General features: G+C 31.1%; 1 protein-coding gene across 1 annotated transcript in view; it reads right to left on the reverse strand.

The window, feature by feature from the left end:
* The window catches only part of LOC140051987 (cadherin-23-like), a 47977-nt gene extending 22801 nt beyond the window's left edge, over positions 1-25176 (reverse strand). Inside the window, exons 1-27 of the mRNA XM_072097348.1 lie at positions 24806-25176; positions 19874-19960; positions 19430-19578; positions 18112-18165; positions 16341-16517; positions 15448-15552; positions 15187-15312; positions 14840-15031; positions 13958-14131; positions 13666-13815; positions 12354-12580; positions 11868-12117; positions 10997-11248; positions 10569-10820; positions 9475-9580; positions 8882-9012; positions 8314-8438; positions 7797-7896; positions 7385-7487; positions 5491-5729; positions 5189-5357; positions 4897-5042; positions 4020-4338; positions 2909-3403; positions 1344-1520; positions 728-981; positions 20-115 (exon numbers count right to left, since the gene is read on the reverse strand). Coding sequence (XP_071953449.1) covers positions 20-115; positions 728-981; positions 1344-1520; positions 2909-3403; positions 4020-4338; positions 4897-5042; positions 5189-5357; positions 5491-5729; positions 7385-7487; positions 7797-7896; positions 8314-8438; positions 8882-9012; positions 9475-9580; positions 10569-10820; positions 10997-11248; positions 11868-12117; positions 12354-12580; positions 13666-13815; positions 13958-14131; positions 14840-15031; positions 15187-15312; positions 15448-15552; positions 16341-16517; positions 18112-18165; positions 19430-19578; positions 19874-19960; positions 24806-24992 — 4842 coding nt within the window. The 5' untranslated portion in view covers positions 24993-25176. The remainder of the gene's footprint in view (positions 1-19; positions 116-727; positions 982-1343; positions 1521-2908; positions 3404-4019; positions 4339-4896; positions 5043-5188; positions 5358-5490; positions 5730-7384; positions 7488-7796; positions 7897-8313; positions 8439-8881; positions 9013-9474; positions 9581-10568; positions 10821-10996; positions 11249-11867; positions 12118-12353; positions 12581-13665; positions 13816-13957; positions 14132-14839; positions 15032-15186; positions 15313-15447; positions 15553-16340; positions 16518-18111; positions 18166-19429; positions 19579-19873; positions 19961-24805) is intronic.
* Between the last annotated feature and the right edge of the window lie 844 nt (positions 25177-26020).

The raw sequence follows: 26020 nt of genomic DNA on the forward strand, positions 1-26020 counted from the left end.
GAAATTGTAAATATTGTACCGTAGCAGGGTTTATCTCAAACAGGTTTCTAGCATCACTATTGGCATCAATGCTATACACAACTGATGTCTGTCCATCCCCATCCACTGCTGTTACCTACAGACATAAAAAGCAAACAATTATAACAGTTAAAAGCATTTCAGCAATTATTACTTTTGGTCTAGATAGTTATTTGTATATATAGTATGTTACATTTTTATATGCTGTTAGCATTTAACTACTTATTAAAAATGACAAATTAACTTCTAGTAAGTAAATATATGTCTTAGTTGGCTAGTTCCTGTTCCTTAATTAAATTAAAGGGACAGGTAAAATGTATAATTAATGAAATACTAGTTAAAAAAACATGCAGTTATATAAAAAAGCGTGGTTCCCACTAGCAACGCAACACACGGACGTAACGCAACGCAAGTGAATTGACCAATCACAAGCGATGGCTTATTCGCTTGTGATTGCCAACTGTCTATAACTTCGCTTGTCATTGGTTAAAACGCTTGCGTTGCGTTTACGTCCTTGTGTTACGTTCTAGTGGGAACCAAGCTTTAGCAAGCTGGTTCCATTTTGAACTGACTAGGTTGGGTTCAGCTTTTATTGATCACATAATTAAGTGCACTGAAAAGCTTAAGTAACACCTTCACCTTTTCCACTTAGAGGAAGGAGATTTAAGTGTCTGAATAACTGCAGAAATAGGATACTACACTTGCATACCTGCATAACTAAATGTCCAATCATGACATTTTCACTAATATAAGCTGTATAAACTGTGTTCTCAAACAGTGGTACTTCATCATTCACATTAACAATCATAATCTCAACTTTTGCATATCCAACATTGTTGGGTGGTGACTGATCAGTTGCTGCCACTGTCAGTGTATAATTGCGATTGGTTTCATAGTCAAGACTTCTTCTTAATGATAAAGATCCACTTGTCGGGTTCAGGCCAAACATATCCATTTGGTTGCCTACGTGAAAATACACAACTTTCAACATGAAAAAATAGATATTACTTCAAGACATTGCAGTCCACTGCAATGACCACAAAGTACTATTGATCATTATACAAATATAAACATAACTTTATTATTAGAACAGCTTTAAGAAATCAAAGGCTTTATATAGTAACGAATGGTTGCGCAGAAATACACAATCTTTGAAATAGGAATATGCCTAAGAAGTGAAAACACCTTGGCTATTAAGGAATGCAATACAAAAAGAAACATTTGCACACCTTCCATTAAATAACATACACTTTCTAGTTAAGTGTTTATAACAATCTGTTATTTAAACTACAAGTTGTTCATGTGTATATTTTGTAATAAATTACCATTGACAATGCTGTATGAGACAACACCAGCATCACCACTATCTGAATCTGTTGCAGACACCACTACCACAACATCATTCACTTGAGCATTCTCACTTAAATCAGGTCGTTGATAAAGTTCTTGGGTAAACAGTGGCACTTCATCATTCACATCAATGACAGTAATGCGGACAGTTGCTAAAATAAATTAAGACATTAAAACCATAAGAAACAATGGAATAAACGACAAAAAAAACATTTCTTGCTTACTTACTGTTATATCTATATATCTCATTGTATATGTGTCAATGAAAGACAAATGTTTTTTGTTATACATTTAGGCGAATTACCCAGGATTTCATTCAATATCTTTCTTAAAAAGTGACAATCCTGTTCACAAGACAAACATATAAAAAGATGCTCTACATAAACAGTCTTCATGTGTGTATATTTTTGTACTTGACGACAATAAAGTATCTACTGATTGGCTGATGCTTTAAAAATATTGCCAGTATCAGCATGGTAACCCTGACAATTAATTAGGTACAAAAAGGAAGTTTCAGAAAAACAAGGCCAACAGCCATTAAGTCGCGTGCTACAATGCATAGTGATACCGGACCGACAGACAAACAGACCGACAGACAGACAGACCGACAGACAGACCGACCGACATAGTGAACTATACTGACCGAAATTACTGAACATGTTTAAAAATGTTGAAATGTTTAAAAACATTTATATTTTTTTAATTTACACGTGCGTAGCCTGTCACTTTTGACGTACTCGTATAACGTAATTTCGAGTTGAAAAGTAAGTCAAGAAAACAGAAATCGGGTAAAAAGAGTGCGCAATAACATTTAACGCGCAGTGCGCGCGCAAAAATCTGCGCACTCATGGCAATTTTGTAAACGCTTAAAATTGCCTGAAACGTACTCTTATTTCATCGAAAAAAAAATTTTGAAAATTTTAAGCGCGCGTACGCATGCGTTACATGCGCTACGCACGTAATTGTATTGCCATATGATGATTTATGCCCTGAAATTTATGAGTACCAAATTTTATTTAATTGTGATTCATGGTTGTTAAGATATGATTACAAACGTGATTTCGTTAAATCGTGCGTAGACCGCGTAATTTTTTATTGCGCACCGTGAAAACATAACCACATCGATTCCTGGCCATAAGGAATATTCTGTGAAAAATTGACTTAGCTAGATTAAACTGATATCAAGATAAGGTCATAAAGCGATAAAACGCATAGTGATACCGGACCGACAGACAGACAGACAGACCGACAGACAGACCGACAGACAGACAGACAGACAGACCGACCGACCGACATAGTGAACTATAGAGTCGCTTCCACGCGACTAAAAATGGATAAATGAGATTTAGATAGAATAGCAACGATTGTAAAATAAAAGAAGAAATTGCATATAGACAATTTGAGATCCATGTTATTATTTCTAAATAAAAGTTTTGCAGGCTTTGTGTATATTTTCTGATATTTTTGTACAAAAATGGCTTTACATTATCAGTGAAATTTTCCATAAAAACTAAAAATCATCAATTTATCATTTATTTACCAGTTGATTGTTGACCATCTGGATTAGCAGCCAGAACAAGAAGACTATGCAAGCTGACCGATTCAAAATCAAGTGCATTAATTCCCCGCACAATCTCACCAGTTGTACCGTCAATCATAAACATTGCATCATCATTTCCATTTATAATACTAAATGCAATAACGGCATTTACACCTTCATCTGCATCACTCGCAGCAACTTGAATAATTGTAGTACCCATTGCAACAGTTTCTGCTATATTTGTTGTGTAGATATCATTTGTAAAAATAGGTTTGTTGTCATTGAAATCAAGAATTTGAATCATGACAAATGCAGTACTTGTCATCTGATCTGCTGTTATCGCACCATCTGTAGCCTGGATACTGAGGTTATAAGTAGAGATTGATTCTCTGTCTAGAGTGGTGGCTAGATACAAGCGACCTGTTGCAGGGTCAATTCTAAATACATTGCCAATGTTGCCATTCAGAATTGAGTAAGTTATTAAACCGTTATCACCTGGAATAAAATGACAGGTTAACATAATAATGTCATATACACTATATTAATTAAAACCGTATCCTCATTTCAGTGTTTATAGTATCATTGATGTATAAATTTGTCTTGTTCACTCGAAGTGTTTATAAACTAACTGCATCTTAAGATAGTAACTACTTACATTTGAGATATTCTAAAATCAATTAGATTTCTATTGTTATGTGTTTCTTATTAATACTTGATGTATGTATTATTTTTTGTTGTTGTATGCAAAATAAATTCATTACTAAATTATACATGTGTAGCATTCCTAAATCTGCGCTGGTAGGAGTTTAATTTATAAGAGATAAAAACGAGGTATCTTTCAGCGGTTACCTAACGCATTTAATAGGTTGCTTGTTACTTCTTTGGATATTGATTTATTTTATGATAGTTTAAATGTATTTAAGGGTAAAATTGTTAAATCTTTTTCATGTTGTTATCTTTGTTTATGTTTGTGTTGTTTATATGAATACATTTTATATTTATTATGTTTAGATTCAACCTGTTAGTGGCGGTTTCATCGCTGTTGGTTGACAACTGAATAAAATAAAATAAATAGTAAACATACAAACAAAAGTTAACATTATTTATTTACCTTCATCAACATCTGAAGCAGATACTTCAGTAAGCAATGCTCCTGAAGCAGCATTTTCTCCGACTGACACATTATAAATTTCCGGAGTAAATTGTGGTGCATTATCATTAACATCCATCACAATGATTTTGACTGCCACATCTATAGAGTACTTTCCATCATTTACCAATGATTTGAGGGAATACTCAGAGATAGTTTCTCGATCTAATGAGGTTTTTGTCGTAATTTCTCCAGAGGTAATATTGATTGTAAATTCTGTTGATGTGTTTATGAATAAAAATGACAAACTTGAGGTAGAGTCTATATCTGAAACTTGTACCTAAATTAAACAGAAACATTCATTTGCTTTAAAATAACAGGATAATTTCTTTCACGTTTATGCTAAAGCCACTAAACTAAAGTAGAACAATACAAATTGTCCTTTTTATAGGGATTGGCCGTAGTGTTAAACATTATAAATAGCCCTCATTTGTTACATAGAAACTTTTCCACTAATAAGGGTCCCAAAGGAATGTACAGAGTACTACTACTGTCACTCCAGTTGTTTATAGGCTTATTTTGATTTTGACAAATTAAGCACATAAAACAATATGTACATTTTTATAAAACATCCTATCATATTTTTTATATGAACAAAATTCTTTCTGATTTTCAATGTTTATTTTTGAATATTTCTTATATATTTTTATCGTTTTCTTGAATGCTTTGTATATAATTATGATTGTGACCAAACCAATGAATTAATTAATATATAAAGTAATACATTGCATAGATTATTTACTACATATAATGTCTATTTAATTGCTTTGTTTGAGGTACCTAGATAGGCATAAAGACAGAAAGTAAGACATTATCTAATACATAACTTAATCATTACCATTCCAACTGAAGTCCCTATTGGCGAATTTTCATTTACTGTAAAGATAAATTCAGAAAGGAGCGATACTGGAGGATTGTCATTGACGTCAATAACCATAATTGAAATTTCAGCCAAGTTTGTGGCACTTTGAGACACATCTCCACCTGAAATACACAAATAAAATACAATTTTTCAGTACAAATCATTTAACAGTATATACAAGTTGGAGCCTTATTAATTAGTTTGCCATATCATCACATTTTACAAGTGAGATTCTGTAAACCTTTGAAAATAACCCCAAAAAACTTACTATCTCTAACATGAACAAAGAGTGTGATGAAGCTAGAGTCTTCTCTGTCAATTTCTGTCACTGTAAACAATTCGCCTGTGCTATCATTTATGAAAAAGGCTACATGTGGAGGATTTAGTGTGTATACCAGATCACTATTTTTCCCTTCATCAAAATCAGTTGCTTGAACCTATAATTAATAGCATGCAAGATTATTGTGATTGGTATAAAAGTGGTTTTAGATAAAAGAGAAAATAATGTAGTAATTCTAACAATCATAACACACAAAAACCTGGAAAAACAAAATTGACAAATGACTATACCTGTAACAATAAAGCAGGTGAACTTCCCTCGGTTAAATTAACAGAGTAAGAGTCCTGGATCCATATGGGGAAATTATCATTTACATCCAATACTGTGATTATAACAGTAGATTCTGTGTGCAGACTAGGCTGATGAAAATCCTCAGCTCTTATAAATAAAATGTACGATGCCTTTTCTTCACGATTTAGATGCTTGCTAAGTATTAAGTCACCTCCAGATGAACTCAGAGTAAATAATTCTGAAAATAATTAAAAATATACTTATTAGGTATAGATTATCAGTCTTATGCACATTTCGAATTTAGAATGAATGAAGTATATCAAATAAGATTCCTCAAGTATATTGGAAACATTAAATTACAGCATTGATATTTTTAACATTATCTGGTTTTGAGATTTTTTCATCTGTCAGAGATGATAAAAAGATGGAAGAAGGAGGGCTCTCTCGATTTCTGGATAGGTAAACGTTACATACTGACTGTCTATGAAGTATAACTTTCATTTTTTCATTGTCTGTTTCTACACTTGTTAAGAAATGTTGATGTATTTTATGATATTTTTTTTCATGTTGCTTATGATTTGCTTTTGTTAATTTATGAGTATGTTTCTCTTTAAATTTTGAATGAAATGAAATTCACTGAAAAACTGCAGAAAGGTGAAGTGGAGTGGAGTTGTGGCCTGGTGGTTATGGAGTGGAGTTGTGGCCTGGTGGTTATGGAGTGGAGTTGTGGCCTGGTGGTTATGGAGTGGAGTTGTGGCCTGGTGGTTATGATGCTTGGCTGCCAATCCAAGGGTCCTGGGTTCAAGTCCTGTCATATGTCAGGATTTTTTCTAATGACAATTTACAACTCCACTCCCAAAGACTTGTAATAAAGACTTTGTTTATGTAGAGCATTGTGTGTATATGTTTGTCTTGTGAACAGGATTGCCACCTTTAACCCTTTCACTGCGGAGCGTTATTCCCACCTCTGTGCGTAATATATATTTAAGAAAAACATATGATATTTTAATTAATTGCAAAAAAATACTAATTGAGATAATTGTGTAATTATTTTTGTGGCGTGTGATGGGCAAAGGGTTAGTCTACAGTTAGGTATTAAAAAAAAAAGTAATTTGCATATTGATGACGTCATGTGACGTCATTACAGGTATTTTGGATTTCGTTTTTTTTATCAAATCAATGATAAAAACTATATTTTCTATAAGAAATTCTTATGGAATACGTTTTTCCAACTGGATATTGATGAAGATACGTATAAAAAATAAAAATATAAAAAAAAATTGAATTATTTTTATTGTTTTATAAAAATTATGCACAAATCAAAGTTTTGGGTCAAAATCGTGAAAATAATGACATTTTCGAAAAATTCCCTATAGTACAAAAACTAACTATTTTTTCAGAATTTTTTTTTTTTGCGTGTTGTGATAAACACCATGTTGCCCTATTGGAGCTGGTAAATTTGTGTTACTTTCAAAATGGCCGCCATTACGCTACTCAACACAACTTTCCATAATAGAAATACTATTATATACTATACTATATATAATATAACTATAGAGGGCGCATTATTTTCAAGACGATAATACAACTATAGAGGGCCGTTTTTTTTGCTGGAAAAATTTTTTAATGACTTCCAAAAATATTCAAGTTCATCGAAAAAATACAGAGGGTGCTATATATTATAGGCAAATACGATTAAATCATTGTTTTGCCCATACCCGGTAATACCGGGTATACGTATTTCAACGACGTCTGTTTATACCCGGTAGTACCGGGTATACGCAGTGAAAGGGTTAAGAAGGATAGTGATTGAATTTGCTTATGGTTATCCTTGGCAATTTGCTTAAATATATAAAATAAAATAAAATAAAAAAAATAACAACAAAATTTTACCATTCTCATTGCCAGAAATAATTGAATATTTGATTTCAGCATTCAATATTGAATCTGCATCTGTAGCTGATACTTTACCAATAGAGGTATCTGGCATCAAATTCTGTATAAAAAGATGTATGAAATTTACATAAATACTGTAGGTCATTGTAATAATAACGATAACAAAATTGACAATTATATATCCTATTATCCTTGACATGAGAAATAACTATTGATTATGTTTGGTTGATAAAAAGTGTTATTTTCTAAAATATAATTCAAGATGGTCTAAAATTAATGAAATTTAATTGTAAAAAACATTAATTTAATGTTATATAATTAGTAACAAAATTATGATTACTTATTATAAACTAATGCTTACATGCTTAACAATTATAAAATATAAATCCGTAAATGTTAAATGTATTACCTCCATGACTTCAAAATTGTACTGTTCTTTGGTGAATACTGGAGCATTATCATTCACATCTTGAATGAATATTTCAACAATAGCTATTGCCATACCAGTCCTAAAAACACCAATAACAACAGTTCATATTAGTAACAGCAAAAGAATCAACCGTATTCTCCGTATTGTTGATCATTTTGAACTGTGAAGCTTTTTCACCTTTCTATTTAATGTTCACAAGAACCAATAAATGTATATTTACTTACGCAGGTGGAAATGGCAATGATATAGCTTTAAATGTACTTTTTATTTACTTACGCAGGTGGAAATGGCAATGATATAGCTTTAAATGTACTTTTTATTTACTTACGCAGGTGGTACTGGCAATGATATAGCTTTAAATGTACTTTAATTATATTTACTTACGCAGGTGGTACTGGCAATGATATAGCTTTAAATGTACTTTAATTATATTTACTTACGCAGGTGGTACTGGCAATGAAATAGCTTTAAATGTACTTTAATTATATTTACTTACGCAGGTGGTACTGGCAATGATATAGCTTCAGCACGAATTGTTAATGTAAATAAAGCTGTAGTCTCATAATCCAGTCGTCCAGTAGTAGATATATTTCCAACTAATGAATCAATAATAAAAAGCCCCTATAGAAACAATAACAACAACAATGTAAATTATCTTTTTACACAATGTATGTTGAATTTATACCATGCAATAAAAATTACTATAAATTATCAATGATATTATAATAATTACTCCGAAAAAAGTTAGGCAAACCATAATGAATGTTTTTGAATATTTATGAGTACAATGGTACAAATAATTTCATAAGGTGAAATATAAAAGACTATGCGCATGAACGCTAATATAACAAAATTCAATAGGAACATAACAAAATCGCACTCTTGATATAGAAAGAGTTCAATTGAGTAGATATTGAATATCATGTGACCCACATTCCTCAAATCAAATGACAAGAATTTATTCAGATGTTCTATGATAATCATCCATGTTTATTAGTGGACCCTTTGAAAAACTTCAATGTTATAAATAATAAATTTAAATCAATAATACAAGATTATTTTACATCATCATTTCCGTCAATAATTGAATAAGTTACAGCTGTGTTGTTGATGAGCTGGTCCCTGTCATTAATGGTGACTATGTAAACTTGTTCTCCTACTGTTGCATTTTCAGGTAAATATGCAGTGATTAAATCTAAGAACAAATATAAAAACAAGTACAACTTATAGCTGTTTCTTGGTTTACTAAGTGGTTTTTATATATGTATAAATTCATTACTATAGGAAGTCTAGAAAAACATATGTATGTCAATCCTGTACAAAAACATTCAGGCTCATCATAGCAGATGACGAAAAGAATGAATAAAATTGTTTGTCATTTCTTTGTACAGTACCACCATTCTGGCATTCTCTTACTCAGAGACGGTGTGTAGGCCAGAACAAGGAGAAAAATAATATAGATTACTTTTTGAAATTTATAGTAATTTAATGAAGTAATATAGTGGATATTATATCACACACATTTTTAAAATTGATGATCATCCTTTTTGTCATATTTTGCATCTCATACCTCATATAAATATGATAATAACAATTAATGATCAAACTTCAAATGGATATTTTCTCATTTTAATCTTTATTTGTTCATATTACTTACGATCTTCAAATACAGGGTCATTATCATTGACATCTGTAACTGCAATTGTAACAATAGCAAAAGATGACATCTGATTTAAACCTTGACCTCCATCCATAGCAACAACCTATGAAACAAATTAATCAAATTTAAATATATTTAAATCAATCAAATACATTTTCATTGATCCATCATAATTCATGGGATAGATTGGCCAATTATATGGCCAATTACATTTGGATACTTATTTCAAACCTTGCAGTTTCCTTGTGTTTATTACCATAGAAGATCACTGTTTTCGAATGTGCACAGATTTTTTTTTTTTAATCAAAATCAAAAACCCTTATAGATTAAATCATTTTGTTGCTAGGGGCTCCTTTCCATATTATATATAACAATCTTAGAACACGCCATGAGTTCGGTATCCCTAGATTTCACGAGGTAATCGTTCAAAATTGTTTATTTATATAATCTGTTAGTGTTTCTGTGACATCTGTAAATTATATTTTAAATTGAACAATAGAATTTCAATCTTCTAATGTTTTTAGTCTACGTATATTTGATGCGAGTGTTATAACATTGATCATAGTGACATTGTTATTTTTTGTATCATTTATAGGTTTTAATGTTTTTTATATATCTATATACTTGGTTGTAATTTTATGGTGTGAAAAACTATTATTGTTAAACTTCAATATTTTGTTGTTGGATTGCAATAAAGTTATTCGTACTATATTGGTACTGAAGTTAGGAGGAGGATAGAGACTTAATAATCATAAAAAGGGGCTTTTATCAAGAATTTTATCTCTAATTTTCTATCGTGATAGATTCCGCAATTAAGCGGCTGCTGACATGATGAAGCGTTAGCAAGCCAATCAACCAATAGAGAGTGGGCGACCCAAGTCATGAGACTGCGGTATACAGCAGAGTTCATTAACTGTGTCATTTGATATAATCAATGTCTCATTTCAGGTTTTCTGGTACAATATAACTAATTTTTATCCATTTTTTTTTTTTTTTTTAAATAATTTATTTTATTTTTATTTATGCCATTTCTGTCATTTGCCTTTGGAATTGAATTAGAACTTTGTTATGAATGTATTATTTTTACTCACTTCAAAAACAATTGTATGCATTTCACCATCTGCATCAAGGGCTGCTATTGAGGAAATTTTTCCAGACACAGCATTTACTGTAAAAAAGCTATTTGGTTGTCTCAGTGAATAAAGAATTGATGGTGTTCCGAACAAAGAACCATCGTTATCTGTTGCTGAAACATCCAACACTGTCTCTCCATTTGCTAGATTTTCTGGCACAATTGCTTCATAGCTTGGTTGCTCGAATATAGGTGCATTATCATTTATATCCTTTGTAAAAAACAAATACAAACATGACATAGTTAATGCTGCCAATGAGAAATAAAAGCTGCCAATGAAGAGGTTTGTATTATTACCTAAAGCTGTTTTGCATTCATTAATTTGTTAAATAATAATACATTCCATAAAACATTTCTGAAAGACCATTATATAAATTAAATACTCACAGCAATATAGACATTTATAGTAGAAAAATCTTGTAGACCTGCTGAATCTTCAGCTACCACTGTCATAACAACTGGATTCATAGTAGTAACCTCAAAGTCTAAGGCATCTATTGTGTAAACATATCCATTGCCATCATTGGTTGTTGTTATGATGAAGTTGTTGATGGATGTAGTTGTTTCTTTAGTTCCGTTTGAAAAAGTTTGTAAGAAATAGTATCTTACATAATTGTTGGAAACATCTGGATCATTTGCCTAATAATAAAATGCTTTGAATTAATTTTCCCAATCCAAAAATTAAAAACCTAGCCTTATTAATTAAATCTATCGAGTGAAAACAAAAATGAGATTAAAAACAGAATACAAATACAGTGATTGTATAACAACAATGCGCTCGGTAGTGCCCGGTATTAAACTTGAACTGTCTATTTGGCAGTTTTTTATTACTAAATAAATTGCATAAAACAAAAAATTTAACATCCAAATAGCATTTAACATGATGTTAGCAACATTTTTTATCATAAAAACCCTACCGGTTGTCCAGGCTTAGTATTAGTATGACATTCTATATACTGTATCCCAACAGCGTACTGTATATAACTTATCAAACCAAGCCTGCGTACCACCTACATGGCTTGGCACATGACCAACAATATTCAAGTTAAGATGGAAGTGGGGAATAAATTTAGAAATAATAACAGTAGGTGTGTTTGATCCATAAAATAAAATAAATATACTTTGCCAATGTTTCTGGTTAAAACTATGGGCCTTGGCAGCTAGGGCTACAATTCAGTGATTGCCTACTATTTTGGAGACAATTCCCATAGTTTTAATCACAAACTCTCAAGACAAAGAGTATTTGTATACGACTTACTCGGACAATTGTAACTTCCTTTCCAACACTATACATTTCATTTTCATTAATGTGAGCCTCATATAATTGCCTTGTGAATTGTGGAGGATTATCATTGACATCCATCACATTCACTGTTACATTCTTAAATGCGCTCTTGGGTGGAATGCCACCATCTACTGCAGTCACTGTCAATAAATAGTTTTGTTTCTCTTCGTAGTCGAGTTGCTGTTCCACTGAAATTTCACCAGTTGTTGAATTGATCTCAAATCTGCAAAAGTTTCAAAGTGTTGGAACTTTTTAAACACAAATCATTCTGATAAATATTGGAACAATATATATTATTATTAGTTTGCTGTATAATCATAATGCTTTTATGAACATTTTGTAAGTAGTTTATGTCAGCTGCTGCCTTGATGGATTTCTTAGAGAGTTTTTCCAACTTGAGTACCTAAGTCCTCGATTGACACAGAAATGTTTAAGGCGAGAAGAAATTATGGTGCATACCTGTCTGACCCACTTAATGTGTAAGTGACCTCACCAGGTAACTCCAGATCATTGTCTATAGCATTGACCTTTATTACAAAGTAACCAATCTCAGCACTTTCATAGAGATCAGCAAAGTATGTTATGGAGGGATCAAACGTTGGTGTATTATCGTTTTCATTGATTACATTAATCATGATTGATGCTTCACTGCTCAATGTTTCAGTGGTAGAATCTGTAGCAATAATCTGTAAGAAAAAATATGTTAGTCCCAGATTATCCTTCTTCTCTAAATGTTCATATATGGTTTAGTTCTCTACATTCCATATTAAATCCTAATTTTTGTCTAATTAAGACGCAATAGGAGATTGAATGAAGCTGAATACGGGCCAAAAAATACAGGTTAGGTAGGTTTCTTTTTTTCTTCTCAAAAAAGTGTAGCTTAGCTAGGTGAGAATATTTTCTAAATATTTTCCTGAAATTGCACTCTTCTCTAAAAATGGTGTTCATTCTGGAGGGAGACCATATGAAAATCAGGGCGGGTGCTGTATATACCAAAGTGATGGTGTACTGATAATATCTGACTAGCACGTGATAGACTTGGGTTTGAACCTATCTGTACCATACTAATTGCATCCTTAGGAAAGATGCTTTAATCTCATTGCCTCGTCCTTCGAATGGGATGTAAAGCCATTTGTCCTGTGTACATATAGTGCATGTTAAAGACCTTTTTACACCATTTGAAAAGAGATGGGGATATTGTAAACCTGGAATTTGGTTTTTTTTTTCAAATTTTTTGTTGAATATGTCATTTTAATGTCACGTAATAGTAATTCACTTTAACCTAAAACTAGATCGAAAAAAAAAAAATGATTTACCTGAAAAAATGTAATTTAAAGTAAAAAATACCTAAATTGTCTGTCAGACAATGGTTTTTGGTTAAAATTAAGTGTTTTGTTAAATAATTTTTATTTTTTTTTACAGAAGTGAATAACTTGATTAAAACTGCAAAATGGTGTATTTAAAGTCTGATTTTATTAATCTTTATTTTTTCATGTTTTTCGGGGACAATATATCTTTAACAAATCAACCCCACCATTGTACTGAGGTTTTTGAGAATATGAATCTCGTGCCCTCTGACATTGCACTCTTACCTTGTGAGTGTGAGTGTTAAGCACTGGACCAATGTCAAGCAAAACAATGCAGTGCAGCTCAGGGTTTTTAGCATCGCATGTACAGTTTTAAAAGCACAAGGAAATAACAGAGTAAACCTATAAATTTCCTTTTCAACAACGTAACATATCATTTTTTTAATGAATCAGAGTATACTTACTTGAAGAGAGTATGATTGTCTACTTTCATAATCAATGGATTGTAAAAGAGTAAGGTTAACCACTGTACTACCGGTAGCTTGCAGTGGAATCGGACTAAAAAGCTCAGAATACATGCCATGGAGGCGCAGTGTGAAATCTGCATTGGTTCCCTGATTATAAGATACAAACAAATACAATATTTCAATACCGCACAAATTAAGTTCTAAAATGGTAAAATGTTTTGTTATAATAAATATAGTCATTTGAAATAAAGTATGTTAAAGTATAATGTTATCATCATTGTTAACTTACCAAATCTGCATCACTCACTACAATCTGTAGAGGTAACTGTTGCCCATGTTGAGCAAATTCTGATATAGAAATATTATATTGTGATTTGCTGAAAGTAGGTGGCTGATCACTCACATCCTCTACCGATATTGAAAAAGTGGTTTTAACAGTAGCATTACCACCTACTTCAGTAGCCTAAAAATAGATTTTGAAATAAAACACATTTATTTTCTTTATTTACTCTGGTTTTTCACTCTTTGAAATTTAAAGACAATATCTATGCATTTTTTCGATATAATTTAAGGTCACAAACTGCAATTTATGTAACAATAAATACTACATGTGCCTATTGCGATAATAATTTTCGCCTTAAAATGTGAAAAATAAGTTGACTATAATAATTTAATAAGCTCGCTATAAATACCAGCAAGCATTGCGCATGGATTGATATTTTGATTTTGCTTCTGTAATGCACCCACTTTTGGTGGGATCGTGAAAATACCAGGTCTTCCTCGACTTGTATTACAGACTCTGCCAAAAGACAATTAATTCAGTAACAAAACAAAGCCAGGCTAGGCCTACAAAACTGAGCCTAGCTTTTTATCAGTAAATAACCATAGAATGTACATTTTTTTAGGATTACCTGGTTTAATGTTTTTAATATATAATAATTTTTTAATATATATATATGCAATATTTTCAGAAAATGTCAACAATTTAAGAGATAGTGTCTTTACAAATACATAATCTTTGTAAAATGCTTCAACTGACAAATTGTACACCATTCTGAATTGATGGGATGCACCTATATGGTGTGTTTACAGAGAAAAGCAATGAGAAACAAATCACACAATTTCTGTGATTTATTAAGAATATTTAGGAAACATGAATGTGTATAATTACCATCACTGTAAGTTGTATAATACCAGAGAAGCCCTGCATTTCTCGGTCAATGACATCAATAACAGTTATGTTGCCAGTAGTTGGATCAATATGAAAGAGGCCTGCCTCATTTCCCTCAACAATACTGTAACTGATCATGTTTGGAACACCAGTGTCTTGGTCAACTGCACTGACTGTGGTGACAACAGTACCCTAAAAGACAATGTTATATATTACATAATGCTATGTGTGAGGAATGATAGAGAATACAGAACAATGATGATTCAATTTAATGGGTTGGTGAACAACAATAATGAAAAACAGATCAAAACTGTAATATACTCTCTTTTTTTATGATTTTCACTTACTATTGGTGCATTTTCTTGCACTGTTGTAGTATAGGGTTTATTTACAAAAACTGGCAGAGAGTCTTGGACATCTAGTACATCCAAAATAAATGAAGTGGTATTTTCAAGAGGTGGTGTTCCAAAGTCCTGTAAAAGTAAATTATGCATTTCAAATACTCAATTTATAATGTTCATGTTATAAGTAAGTCATTGTACTATTGATATTATAATATAGTACTACTTAAGCATTACAAACTATATGAGCTATAGAAGTTAACTTACATTAGCTTTTATTGTAAACTGGTAAGTTTTTGTGACCTCATGGTTCAATGTTTCCCGTAAGCGAACTTCTCCAGATACTAAATCAACTGAAATAACTGAAGTATTCTGAAAATACAAATATTGGCAACTTTGAATACAATATGAGTATAAGTACAGTAGTATCTCAAAACAAAAATGTTATTCATTTGATAAATGCTAGTATAATTAGTAAATTATTAACTATGTCACTAGAAAACGTCACATGTACTTGTTGATTATCAATGATATTTACTACTTGTTGATGTATCAATGATATTAACTACTTGATGTGATTATGAAACAAGTATCTTTGGTAAATGTAGCATAACTTGAATTTTTACACGATGGTATATAAAGTTGGTTCGTAGTTTCGGTACTGATTTTAACCACCTGATGAAACACTGTTTACTAATTGAGTTGAGTTGGATAATTAGTTATTGACAATTAAAATCAATTTAGGTTAAATGATTTGCTCCAAATAGGGGTATTTTCTGATCATTTATTTGCGCTATATAAATCTATCTATTATTATTATTATTATTATTATTATTATACAAACATATTGATTGGCGATGAATGGAACATTCTAACCTCTCAGTCTCCAAGTATAAATATTTGGTATAACACAAAGTAGGTACATTTATGGTCCCTTGGGGGATAAACTCAAAACCTTTGACAATAAATACATAAACCATTTTTTGTTGCCTTTTGAAATGCAAAAATGTCTTACTGTGAGTGTGGGTACTGTTATTTTTAGATATATAAACGAACAAACTTTATTATTGACAGTTGCTTCTAAACGTTAATTGTATTAATTAATAATTCCAAAAAATATAAACATTGTAGTCGTGTATCGTGTATAAATCGTGCCATACCTCAAGTATTCGATATTCAGCACCTGTAATGCCTGTATCACCGTCAGTTGTTGAGATAGTAGTGATGACATAACCAACAGGTGTATCCTCCGCTATTGTAAATATATATGGTGTATTTACAAATTGAGGAGCATTGTCATTAATATCTAGAATAATAATAGAAGATGGAGCTTCAGTCTGTAAGAAGAAAAAAGCATTAGAGAATATTACCAAGTGGATTAATATACAAATAATGAATGTTTATGAGTGCAATGGTACAAATAATGGCACGAGGTGAATGATGAAAGGTTATATCAACGAGGCAAAGCCGAGTTGATATAACCTTTCATCATTCACCAAGTGCCATTATTTGTACCATTACACGAATACAAAACATTCATTATTTGTTTTATATAACATCTAGACGTTTTTTTTTCGTACACAAAAATGTTTCAAAAAGTACTATTTAACGATCGTTGAATAGTGCGTACTATTGCACGCCATGTGACCCACATTCGTCCAATCAAATGACAGGAATTTATATAGGTGTTATATAATACTGTATACTGTACATAGAATATGCAATTTAACCGCAAAGTTATTAGCATTTATATAACACCTAAATAAATTCCTGTCATTTGATTGGATGAATGTGGGTCGCATTGCGTGCAATAGTATGCACTACTAAACGATCATTTAATAGTACTTTTTTTCCTGTACGAAAAAAAAAAATCTTTTCCCGTTGGGAAAATATTTTGTTTTATACTATTGCTTTTGAAATACAACAGCGCCACATATTTTGTACTTTCGCCATGATTAGAATATTATGACTGGTTTTTGCGAAATGAAAGTACATTTCTGGAGAGATATATGTATGTATATACTAATTTAGATCAAATTTAGATCAGTTGTAGGATTTTGATTAAGTAATGGGAACATCTCTACAAGACGTGGAATCGTTGGAAAAAACATAATTAGCCTAGATGAGTTGATTAATTGTCTGTCTAAGTTTTGCCTTTCAGCCAAGCTGGGCCTAGGCCTGTTAGTATATTAGGCTAGGCATAGCCTACAGTAGGCGTTTTAGCCTTGCTAGGCATAGGATTGTTTGATCGTTTGTTGACATAATTATTACTAAAGTTGGTGCGTTTATAAAATCCATATAAATATAACATTCAATATAATATTATTAAAAACCAAATGTTACTGTTTTAATCAATGTGAATCAAATGTATGCATTTGGCTATAAGGGCTACATTTTATTTGATTCAAATGACAGGAACTATTTACTGTAGATGTTATATAGAACAAATAATGAATATTTTATATTTGGTAAATGATGAAAGGTAAAATATCAACTCGGCTTTGCCTCGTTGATATATAACCTTTCATCATTCACCTCATGCCATTATTTGTATCATTAGACTCATAAGCATTCATTATTTGTATAATATTAAATTAGTGATTACATATTCCAAAATGAAGTAGCAAATGAAATTCATTATTTCTATGAATTCATTTACATTAATTTAGTATATTTATTAACAACAATTAATTCTACAAAAAGACTAAACACTGTTTAAGTCATGTAGTGTATGTACTGTATACTATACTCACTAAAATGTCAACAAGAACAAAAATTAAGTTTCATGGGGTTTGCTAATTTTGCTTGTTGGGAGTAGTTGTCAGGATTCGATCATGTAGGCCTTTCATGCACATTGGTTAATTGTAGGTCATGTGTAAAATGCTGAAATTATTATTTTTTTTTTTATGACAAAAAACATTATATACTTACAGGATTATTTGTACCATCACTAATTGTAAATGAAACACCTATTACTATATCAGTCTGAAAATGAATCCACAAATTACATATTATATTTAACATTGATATTACAAAAAAATAAGTAATGAAAGGACTCAGAAACTGAGTAAGTACTTGGCAAATATATCAGGGAAAACATTATTCGGAGAGAGATAGGGCTCACTCTTGATATTTAAAAAAAATGCGGGAATAACCTGCAACTTGCAGCATACTGGGCTGAATTACGCAAAGGTGTGGACGACACAAGCAACAACTTTCTTCTACACTAAAGGTCCCTTCGTGTCGAGGGCTGCCACCTGTTCGTCTGTCCACAACGACAAGGGATGAATAAGGTTTATCGCAAATTGTGTGAGCGATGCATATGGGAAGGGTTTGGGAGCCATAGCACCACCACCAGTATATAAAGTTTGTATTATACGGTGGCGCTATTGCTCCTAACCCTTCCCATCATGCATTGTGCAATGACAATTCTCACGAAATCAAGGTATTTGCGATAAACCTTATGGACCTGTGCACTGGGGTAACCCCCTACTCTTCCAAAAGATGAACTGGGTTCTTAAAAGTGCACACCAGATGCACTCTTGATCTCCACCTTTAAGTCCTCCACAACAATGGTCAAGGAGTGCCCTCTTGAACCTGTGCCGATTGTATAACTATGGATTGGTGCTCTCCCCGGCGGCCTTAGCCACTTGACTGATGTTTTGGTCCATGTCAAAGAATATATATCCATATTAAAAGAATACAGAGGGCGTACTATTTAATATATCTTGTATGAATAACACTTTTTTTATTTGTGAAGTTCATGAACAGATTTCCTTGAATTTCAATAGACATGTTCTGTAAGATATCTATTTACATATACACTGAAAAATGATACTATACTGTACTTAGCAAAATTCTATTTTACAAGTAAAAATAAACAAGCGGTGCACAATTCACACAACTTATGTAAATGAATAAGAGCTGGAACCAAACTATTACCAACCAAATTTGAATAATTACCAATCAAGCATACTGCTTATTATGGTGTTAATGGTATATGCACAAATTAACCTATAATTTGACCATGCACTGAAATTATAGCTTGCTTGAATACAAACGAAATTATTACTGTAGTCTTGAAATAATGCATGCGAATAGTGTAACAGTCAAATAATAACTATTGTAGGTATGAGTCACGTAAGAATGATATTTTGCAGTTATATAGACATCATATTATTTCCAGTAGGCTGGTTGCCTATGGCCATAAACACATATTTTCTATTTTTTTTTTAGAAATAAAGTTTACCTCAGCATCTAATTTCTGGAGAATTCGAACTTCACCATTGAAAGGTCCAACAGATAAATAGTTAGGTTGTGATTGATCCTGCTTTATTATTCCATAAGTAACTGAAGCACCCTCTGGATCACTTCCTGATAGTGTTAGTATCAGACTCCCTATAAAAAAACAAAATAAAATAATAATTAAAAAATCATAATAGATATTTCATGAAAAATGCATGTGTTGTAAATGAAATCGTAAAGCTGTTGCTGTTACACAGTAGACCATTTTTTTTTTCTTATTCTTTACTGTCAAGAGAAACATACAAAACAGACAGAAATAAGTTATAATTATAATTATTAATAATAAAATGAAATTATAATGCTAATAATAAACTGCATTTTATTTATTGTAGTTCATTTAGTTTTTTGCACTTGATTTTTAAACCTAAACAAATTTAAAACGTCTTACCAACTGGCTTATCTTCTTCAATTAGATATACCGTTGCTGGTTGGCCTAAAGTATCAAATTGTGGAATATCATCTGTGGGTGCATTATCTGTTAAAAATATTGATTTGGATCATTTAATAACAAACTATGATTAATATAAGAGTACAATGGTACAGTAATGAAAAGTAAATTTAGGTAATGGCATTGCTAATAAAAGTAAGAAGGAATATTTTTAAAATACATAATAACATAATAATGATTCATTGTTAAATATTTAGCTATGCTGAGACTCGGCTTGACAGATAAACTTTATGTCAAGGGTCAACATAAAACTAAAATGTGTTCTTCGCATGTGTAATGTGTGCATTGAAATTTTGAAATGCTCAGATTATTTCTAATCTATTTAAAGAGCATGTTTGAAGAGATATAACAGTGACTTTTTATTGTTAGGCACACACATTTTTATCCTGTACAGCATGTACAGTAGAGTAAGTAATCTAGAAATACCATTCTTGCAATTGATATTTGTTTTTCATATGTGATAAATTCCATTCATGTTCATGAACTCTGAATGTAAAGAAACAATAAGCAATTTAATGCAAATTTTGTGTAAATGCCCATTTAGAATATATTTTAGCTCCTCAGAATGAAAGTTGAGCACCTATTTTTGTATGCATGTGCAATTTTGGCATATCGTATCTCACATATATTTTCTCGATTTCAAATTGTTATTCCTGAAACTTTCATGAGATACAGTAGTTAACTGTGCCCAGACATTACCAGAACCAGATGACTGCGACATTAGATTGTTTATTGTACAATCATATGACATTTTTTAATTATTATTTATATTTTGAAATATGTCATGTCGAAGATTGAAAATTTTACATCATAAACATTGCATACAATTGTTATGTTTATGATATGTACTCTTTATGATTTGTAATGGTTTTTAACATAGTTGTAGCATATAAAAAAATTGTTAAAAACACATCATTATCAATGATAATTTTAACACAAAAAGAAAAAAAAATGTTACAAGACATGTTTCAAAAGAACTGAGTTTTCAAATGGCGGGTGTCGTTGGGGAAAAAATTAGTCACCTGAGTACCAACAAAAGCCTATGCATACACATAAGCAGTTCTTACACAACCTATTGTTTGAAAATTTAGTTTTTGTGGGTCTGTTGTCAGTGATGATTATGTAATGCCTTTGACACAGATATAACCGCTTACAGTATTATTACAAACTTTTTTTCTTGCTGCTTAAAATTCAATAAACAATAATTGAATAAAAAATAAAAAGTTTTTGTTGACTAGTATACTACTAGATAAATCAATTCAAATTTTCTAAAGTGTAATATCTGTGACGAAAGAGTCTTGAATGAGTTTAGTATTGGGAGATTTGACAATCAACTCATCATGATAAATCATCATTACAGTACGTTAATGATTTTCTATGGATCTTGTCTTTTTATACTGTACATTCACTACAGTACTGTAGGTTAATACTTGTGTACTGCCATAATCCTGGCAGGACAACAATCACTTAATATTGCTCTTATTTGGTAAAAAAAATAAAGAGCATTGCAATATAGTTAGTACAGTAAAATATATATCATCATGTTTCTGCTGCAACAAATTCATAAATTATGTTTATATTGTACACATGAGAAATTTCAGAGAAGATACACAAAGAAACCAAGTTATTAAAGAATTCTCACACTGTAAAAGCAGATAATATAGAGAGAGTCAAATCACTATTCAACATGCAAACTAACATTAGTTATTGAATTATCATCATTATAAGTCATAGATATCTATAGTTGGCTAGCACTTTAAGAACCTTGTAATGAAAGAAAACATTAGTAATAAAAACAATATTTGTTTAGAGCAAGTCTATGAAAAAGAAACTAAGTTTAATGACAAGTGCAAGCAACCTTAAATTCTTGAGCATTATACCAACTTGATCATGCGTCTCAATTTTCTAAAGCTTTAGATTTATAAGCGTGAGAAAATTGTCAAGATTCATCAATACCCAGATTTGTATTGTCATTGTCTAAATAGATTCGTCTACCATTATAATCTGTTTTGACTTTTCAATGAAAAGCCAAATAGGTAAGATTACTGTCTATATCCTTTAACAATATTATACAATTACTGTACAAATATATACAAAATTTGTATATTGTTAAAGAAAATGTAATTTTTATATTGCTTATGGCTGTTACAGCAATCTTAAGCATTGTAGTTTGTAGTCTTCTCTTTCTGGCTAAACATTTTAATAAAAGATTCTATTTTTGCAAGAGTTTGTATATCAGAATGCCAGCGATGGTACTAACTGATACAATCTTTTCCAATGTTATTATTATATTGACCCATAGAGAGAGGCCTATCAGTATTGACCATCAACTAAACAATTTGCATTGATAATAAATTTAAGTAAATTCTTAAATGAATGAAATAAAATGACTTTGCAATATGTCATTTAAAATTTATTCAGTAGACATAGATGCAGCATTTATTAATAAGTCATTATCTATTTAAAACTGTTGACACTATTAGTATAAGAAGCATTCAAATTAAAGAATTAAAATTATGAAACAAATATTATCATTTATCTAGGAAAAACGTAGTACTTTTATCATGCATCAAGCTTGTGTTAATATAAATACACTGATAAGTATTATTACCGTATTTATTCGAAAAAAAAACGCCCTTCATTTGGAATAAACACCCCCACCCTTTGAATAATAAATGCCTAGAAGCAATTATTTATTTCCTTGATTAAACGCCCCAACCACATGCACATTACACAATATTGTACATTGACATGATCTACAATTTACTAAGAATTTTTTATACAATTTTTACTGTATTTTATAACTTAATATCAATTGTGTTGTATTTATTTGATTACTGTATACAGTACTGTACATGTTAAGTTCAACGTAAATTATTTTCTTTCTTTCCTAAACTATTACAATAATATAAATTAATAAGGTACTTAAATAAGGTACAGTAGGTTATCATATTACACCAAAACAAAAAATAAACGGCTCTTCCAAATAAACGCCTCCTTCGCATAAAATCCCAACCTAAAAACCCTCTTATATTAATACAATATACTGGCGTTTATTCGAATAAATACGGTATACAATTTAAATAACTACTTTCTAAGCCTTAATCAAGGGCGGATCCAGGGGTAGCATTTCCGCTTTATGACAGAATTTAATTATGAACAACCTTTTAATATCTATTTTTGACATACTATTAGTATTATATCTTAGCGCTCCTATAAAAGATTCTGGATCTGCCCTTGATACTAAAGGTACATATAGTTACTGTTAAGTATACCCAGATGTGAATAATAAGCCAAATGAAGTCCCAGAACTGTTTCCCTACAATACTTAGTCTACTCTAGCAAAGTATAAATTACTTTATTCACCCCAACTCACACAAATCACAGTTTTTTCCGATATAGTTAGGTTTGCAAGTGCATTCGTACGATGTACCATTGTCAGTACAGGTTCCACTATCACAAGGAGATGGGTCGCATAATGAACGCGCTGAAATGGTTTCCAAATATAGACATTTGTAATAGACATGTAATGTAATAACAGACTAGATTAATTATCAAGTATCAACTATAGTAGTACTGTAGGCATACAGTATAGAATTGAGTAATCACTTTACAATTATAGGAATAGAACAGGTAATCAATATCATTAAACTGTGTTTATTAATTCAATAGTTATAAACTATACTAGCAGTAGGTTACTATCAGATTCATGTGTAAGCAGTAATTGATGACATTACTTAATGAATTGTGTAAAACAAGAGGGGAAGTCGCATAATAAGTTGAAGGGGTCACTAACAACTGGGTTCATATTCACACAAAGGCCTAGGAGAGAAGAATTGGCGGAGCCAGACAATCTGCTTATTGCATTTCACCATGAAACCCATATTTATATATTTTTTTTTCAATATTAGGGCGACCATAGTGTTGCCCGGAAAAACTCTTGAGTCCTTAAAAAATGTTACTTAGCGTCAGTATGCTTTATTTTAAGTATATTAAAGGCAAAAACATATTTTTCTATAATTATTTTAAAAACTTACACAATTCACAATTCAATCCCACAAATAAATCTGGGCACTGACAATTGTAGAAAGTGTCTAAAGGTACACATGTACCACCATTAAGACACGGAGAGTTGTTACACACTTCGCTATCTGAAACAGTTAAATTATTCCTTAGAGGCCGGTTAACACAACATGTAGCAGTGAATGTAATGCTTCCAATCAAACATTCAATTCAGTAACAATTTCTTTCCCAAAATATGTTTTTATTATGATTCGAGGCTCTTTTACATTTTGTATAATTCACTGACCTCTTAAGTCTGAGGTGGGATTTGAACCAGACATTGAGTAAGCAGGTTAATCACATGTTAGCACTCTATTATTGTATTGTTTGGTCCACCCAAACCTCCCCCTAACCCCCGCCTACTAAAAAAGAGACAGTGAACTTAACATGATTCTTTGAAGTGAATGACCCAATAAATCTATGCAATACTGTATCTCATTCATAACATTACTAGCCTTAATAATAAACACACTTAATTTGATATAAAAAAACATGTTGCAATATAATCGCTACATAAGAATTATTATTATTATTGAAATACCAACAAAACTATTTAATCAAAGAAACATGTACTACAGACATGATGATACTATACTATAATGCCTCCATAAATAACCAGTATAACACATCCTCCTTATTAATTTGCTATGAAGCATTATTTGAAATCAGTAATATTTTGTTATAGTATAACCAACTCCCTGGTATAATAAACATGAAAGAAGAAAAAATATGAATTATACTTTATATACTTATTGAAAGGATTAATTTAAAATTAAACATTGACAAAGTAGATACAGATTATCAACTTACAATTATCACAGTCTTCTCCAGAAAATCCTGTGATACAAGTACAAGTATAACTATTAGAAGATGCTGTAAATGTGCATATACCATCATTCTTGCAAGGATTCGGCTCACAACCTATACCAGATGAAATTGGAAAAAACAAACACATAATAACAAATAAAATAGTCCTCCGTTGCATTTTCAATTTCATTTCTGCTAAACTTCCAGGAAAAAAATCAAAATGTTATCCTTTACATCAGTCTTGCTGATTTAATAATACATGATGCTTTTGTTGATATTGCAATATTTAACTATCGAGTTTTCTAGTTATGTAATATATAGTCCAAGTGAAGTGGTATCGCTGATGTGACTTGCTTTTTCTGTATCCGACTCTAGTGATTTACTTCTGTCAGATTGGGAGAGAATAGGCTGTACTCATTTGCATAACAACTGTCAACTAAACAATGCTTTAAGCACAAACTGAAATAAAGCCTGTCCAATAGTACTAGATTTCACACTGACATTAAACAGAGTTACCCTGATCAGCAAATCAAACACAAGGATAGCCAAACAATACTTGCGTGCATCAACACACCCAGTGTATGAGTAATTTTGTGCTTGAACACACATTTATTCCATAAGCAATTAGGACCAGTTGAAAACAAAAACAAATACATTATGTTTTTGACACTAATATACCATCGACCTCAATGATATACCATCATTATAAAGAACATAAAAGTGTCTAAATTAATATTTAGCGATGTTTGCAATTTCTTTCAAAATAGACAATGCTTAACATTTTGTTCTTGTATACATGCAGTAACCATTTGTTCTATCATGCTAATGAACATTAGATACACATAACACTCATTTGTCTACTAGGCCTATATCAATTTCAACAATTTGATGTGTGTTTATATTTGAGTAAATCATTAACACAACATATGAAAAAAAAAAGATTAATCAAGTGAATATTATTATATAAATGTTAGGAAAGAATGCCATACCATATTTGGGTGTTGATCCACATCCATTATGAATAATAGACCTATGGTAATCAGTACAACTGGCAACTTGGTAACAGCAACTAATAACAAGGTAAAAACAATAATTAAATTAAAAAGTATATTTTGTTGTATAATACATATATAAAATGATATTAATTCTTGTTGTTAGTCAATATTACCATTTTGGTCCCTTACCTTACATTATGCTTATTTGTCATATTTAGGCTAC

This window comes from Antedon mediterranea, chromosome 6 (assembly GCF_964355755.1).
Source record: "Antedon mediterranea chromosome 6, ecAntMedi1.1, whole genome shotgun sequence".
In the NCBI taxonomy this organism is placed as follows: Eukaryota; Metazoa; Echinodermata; class Crinoidea; order Comatulida; family Antedonidae; genus Antedon; species Antedon mediterranea.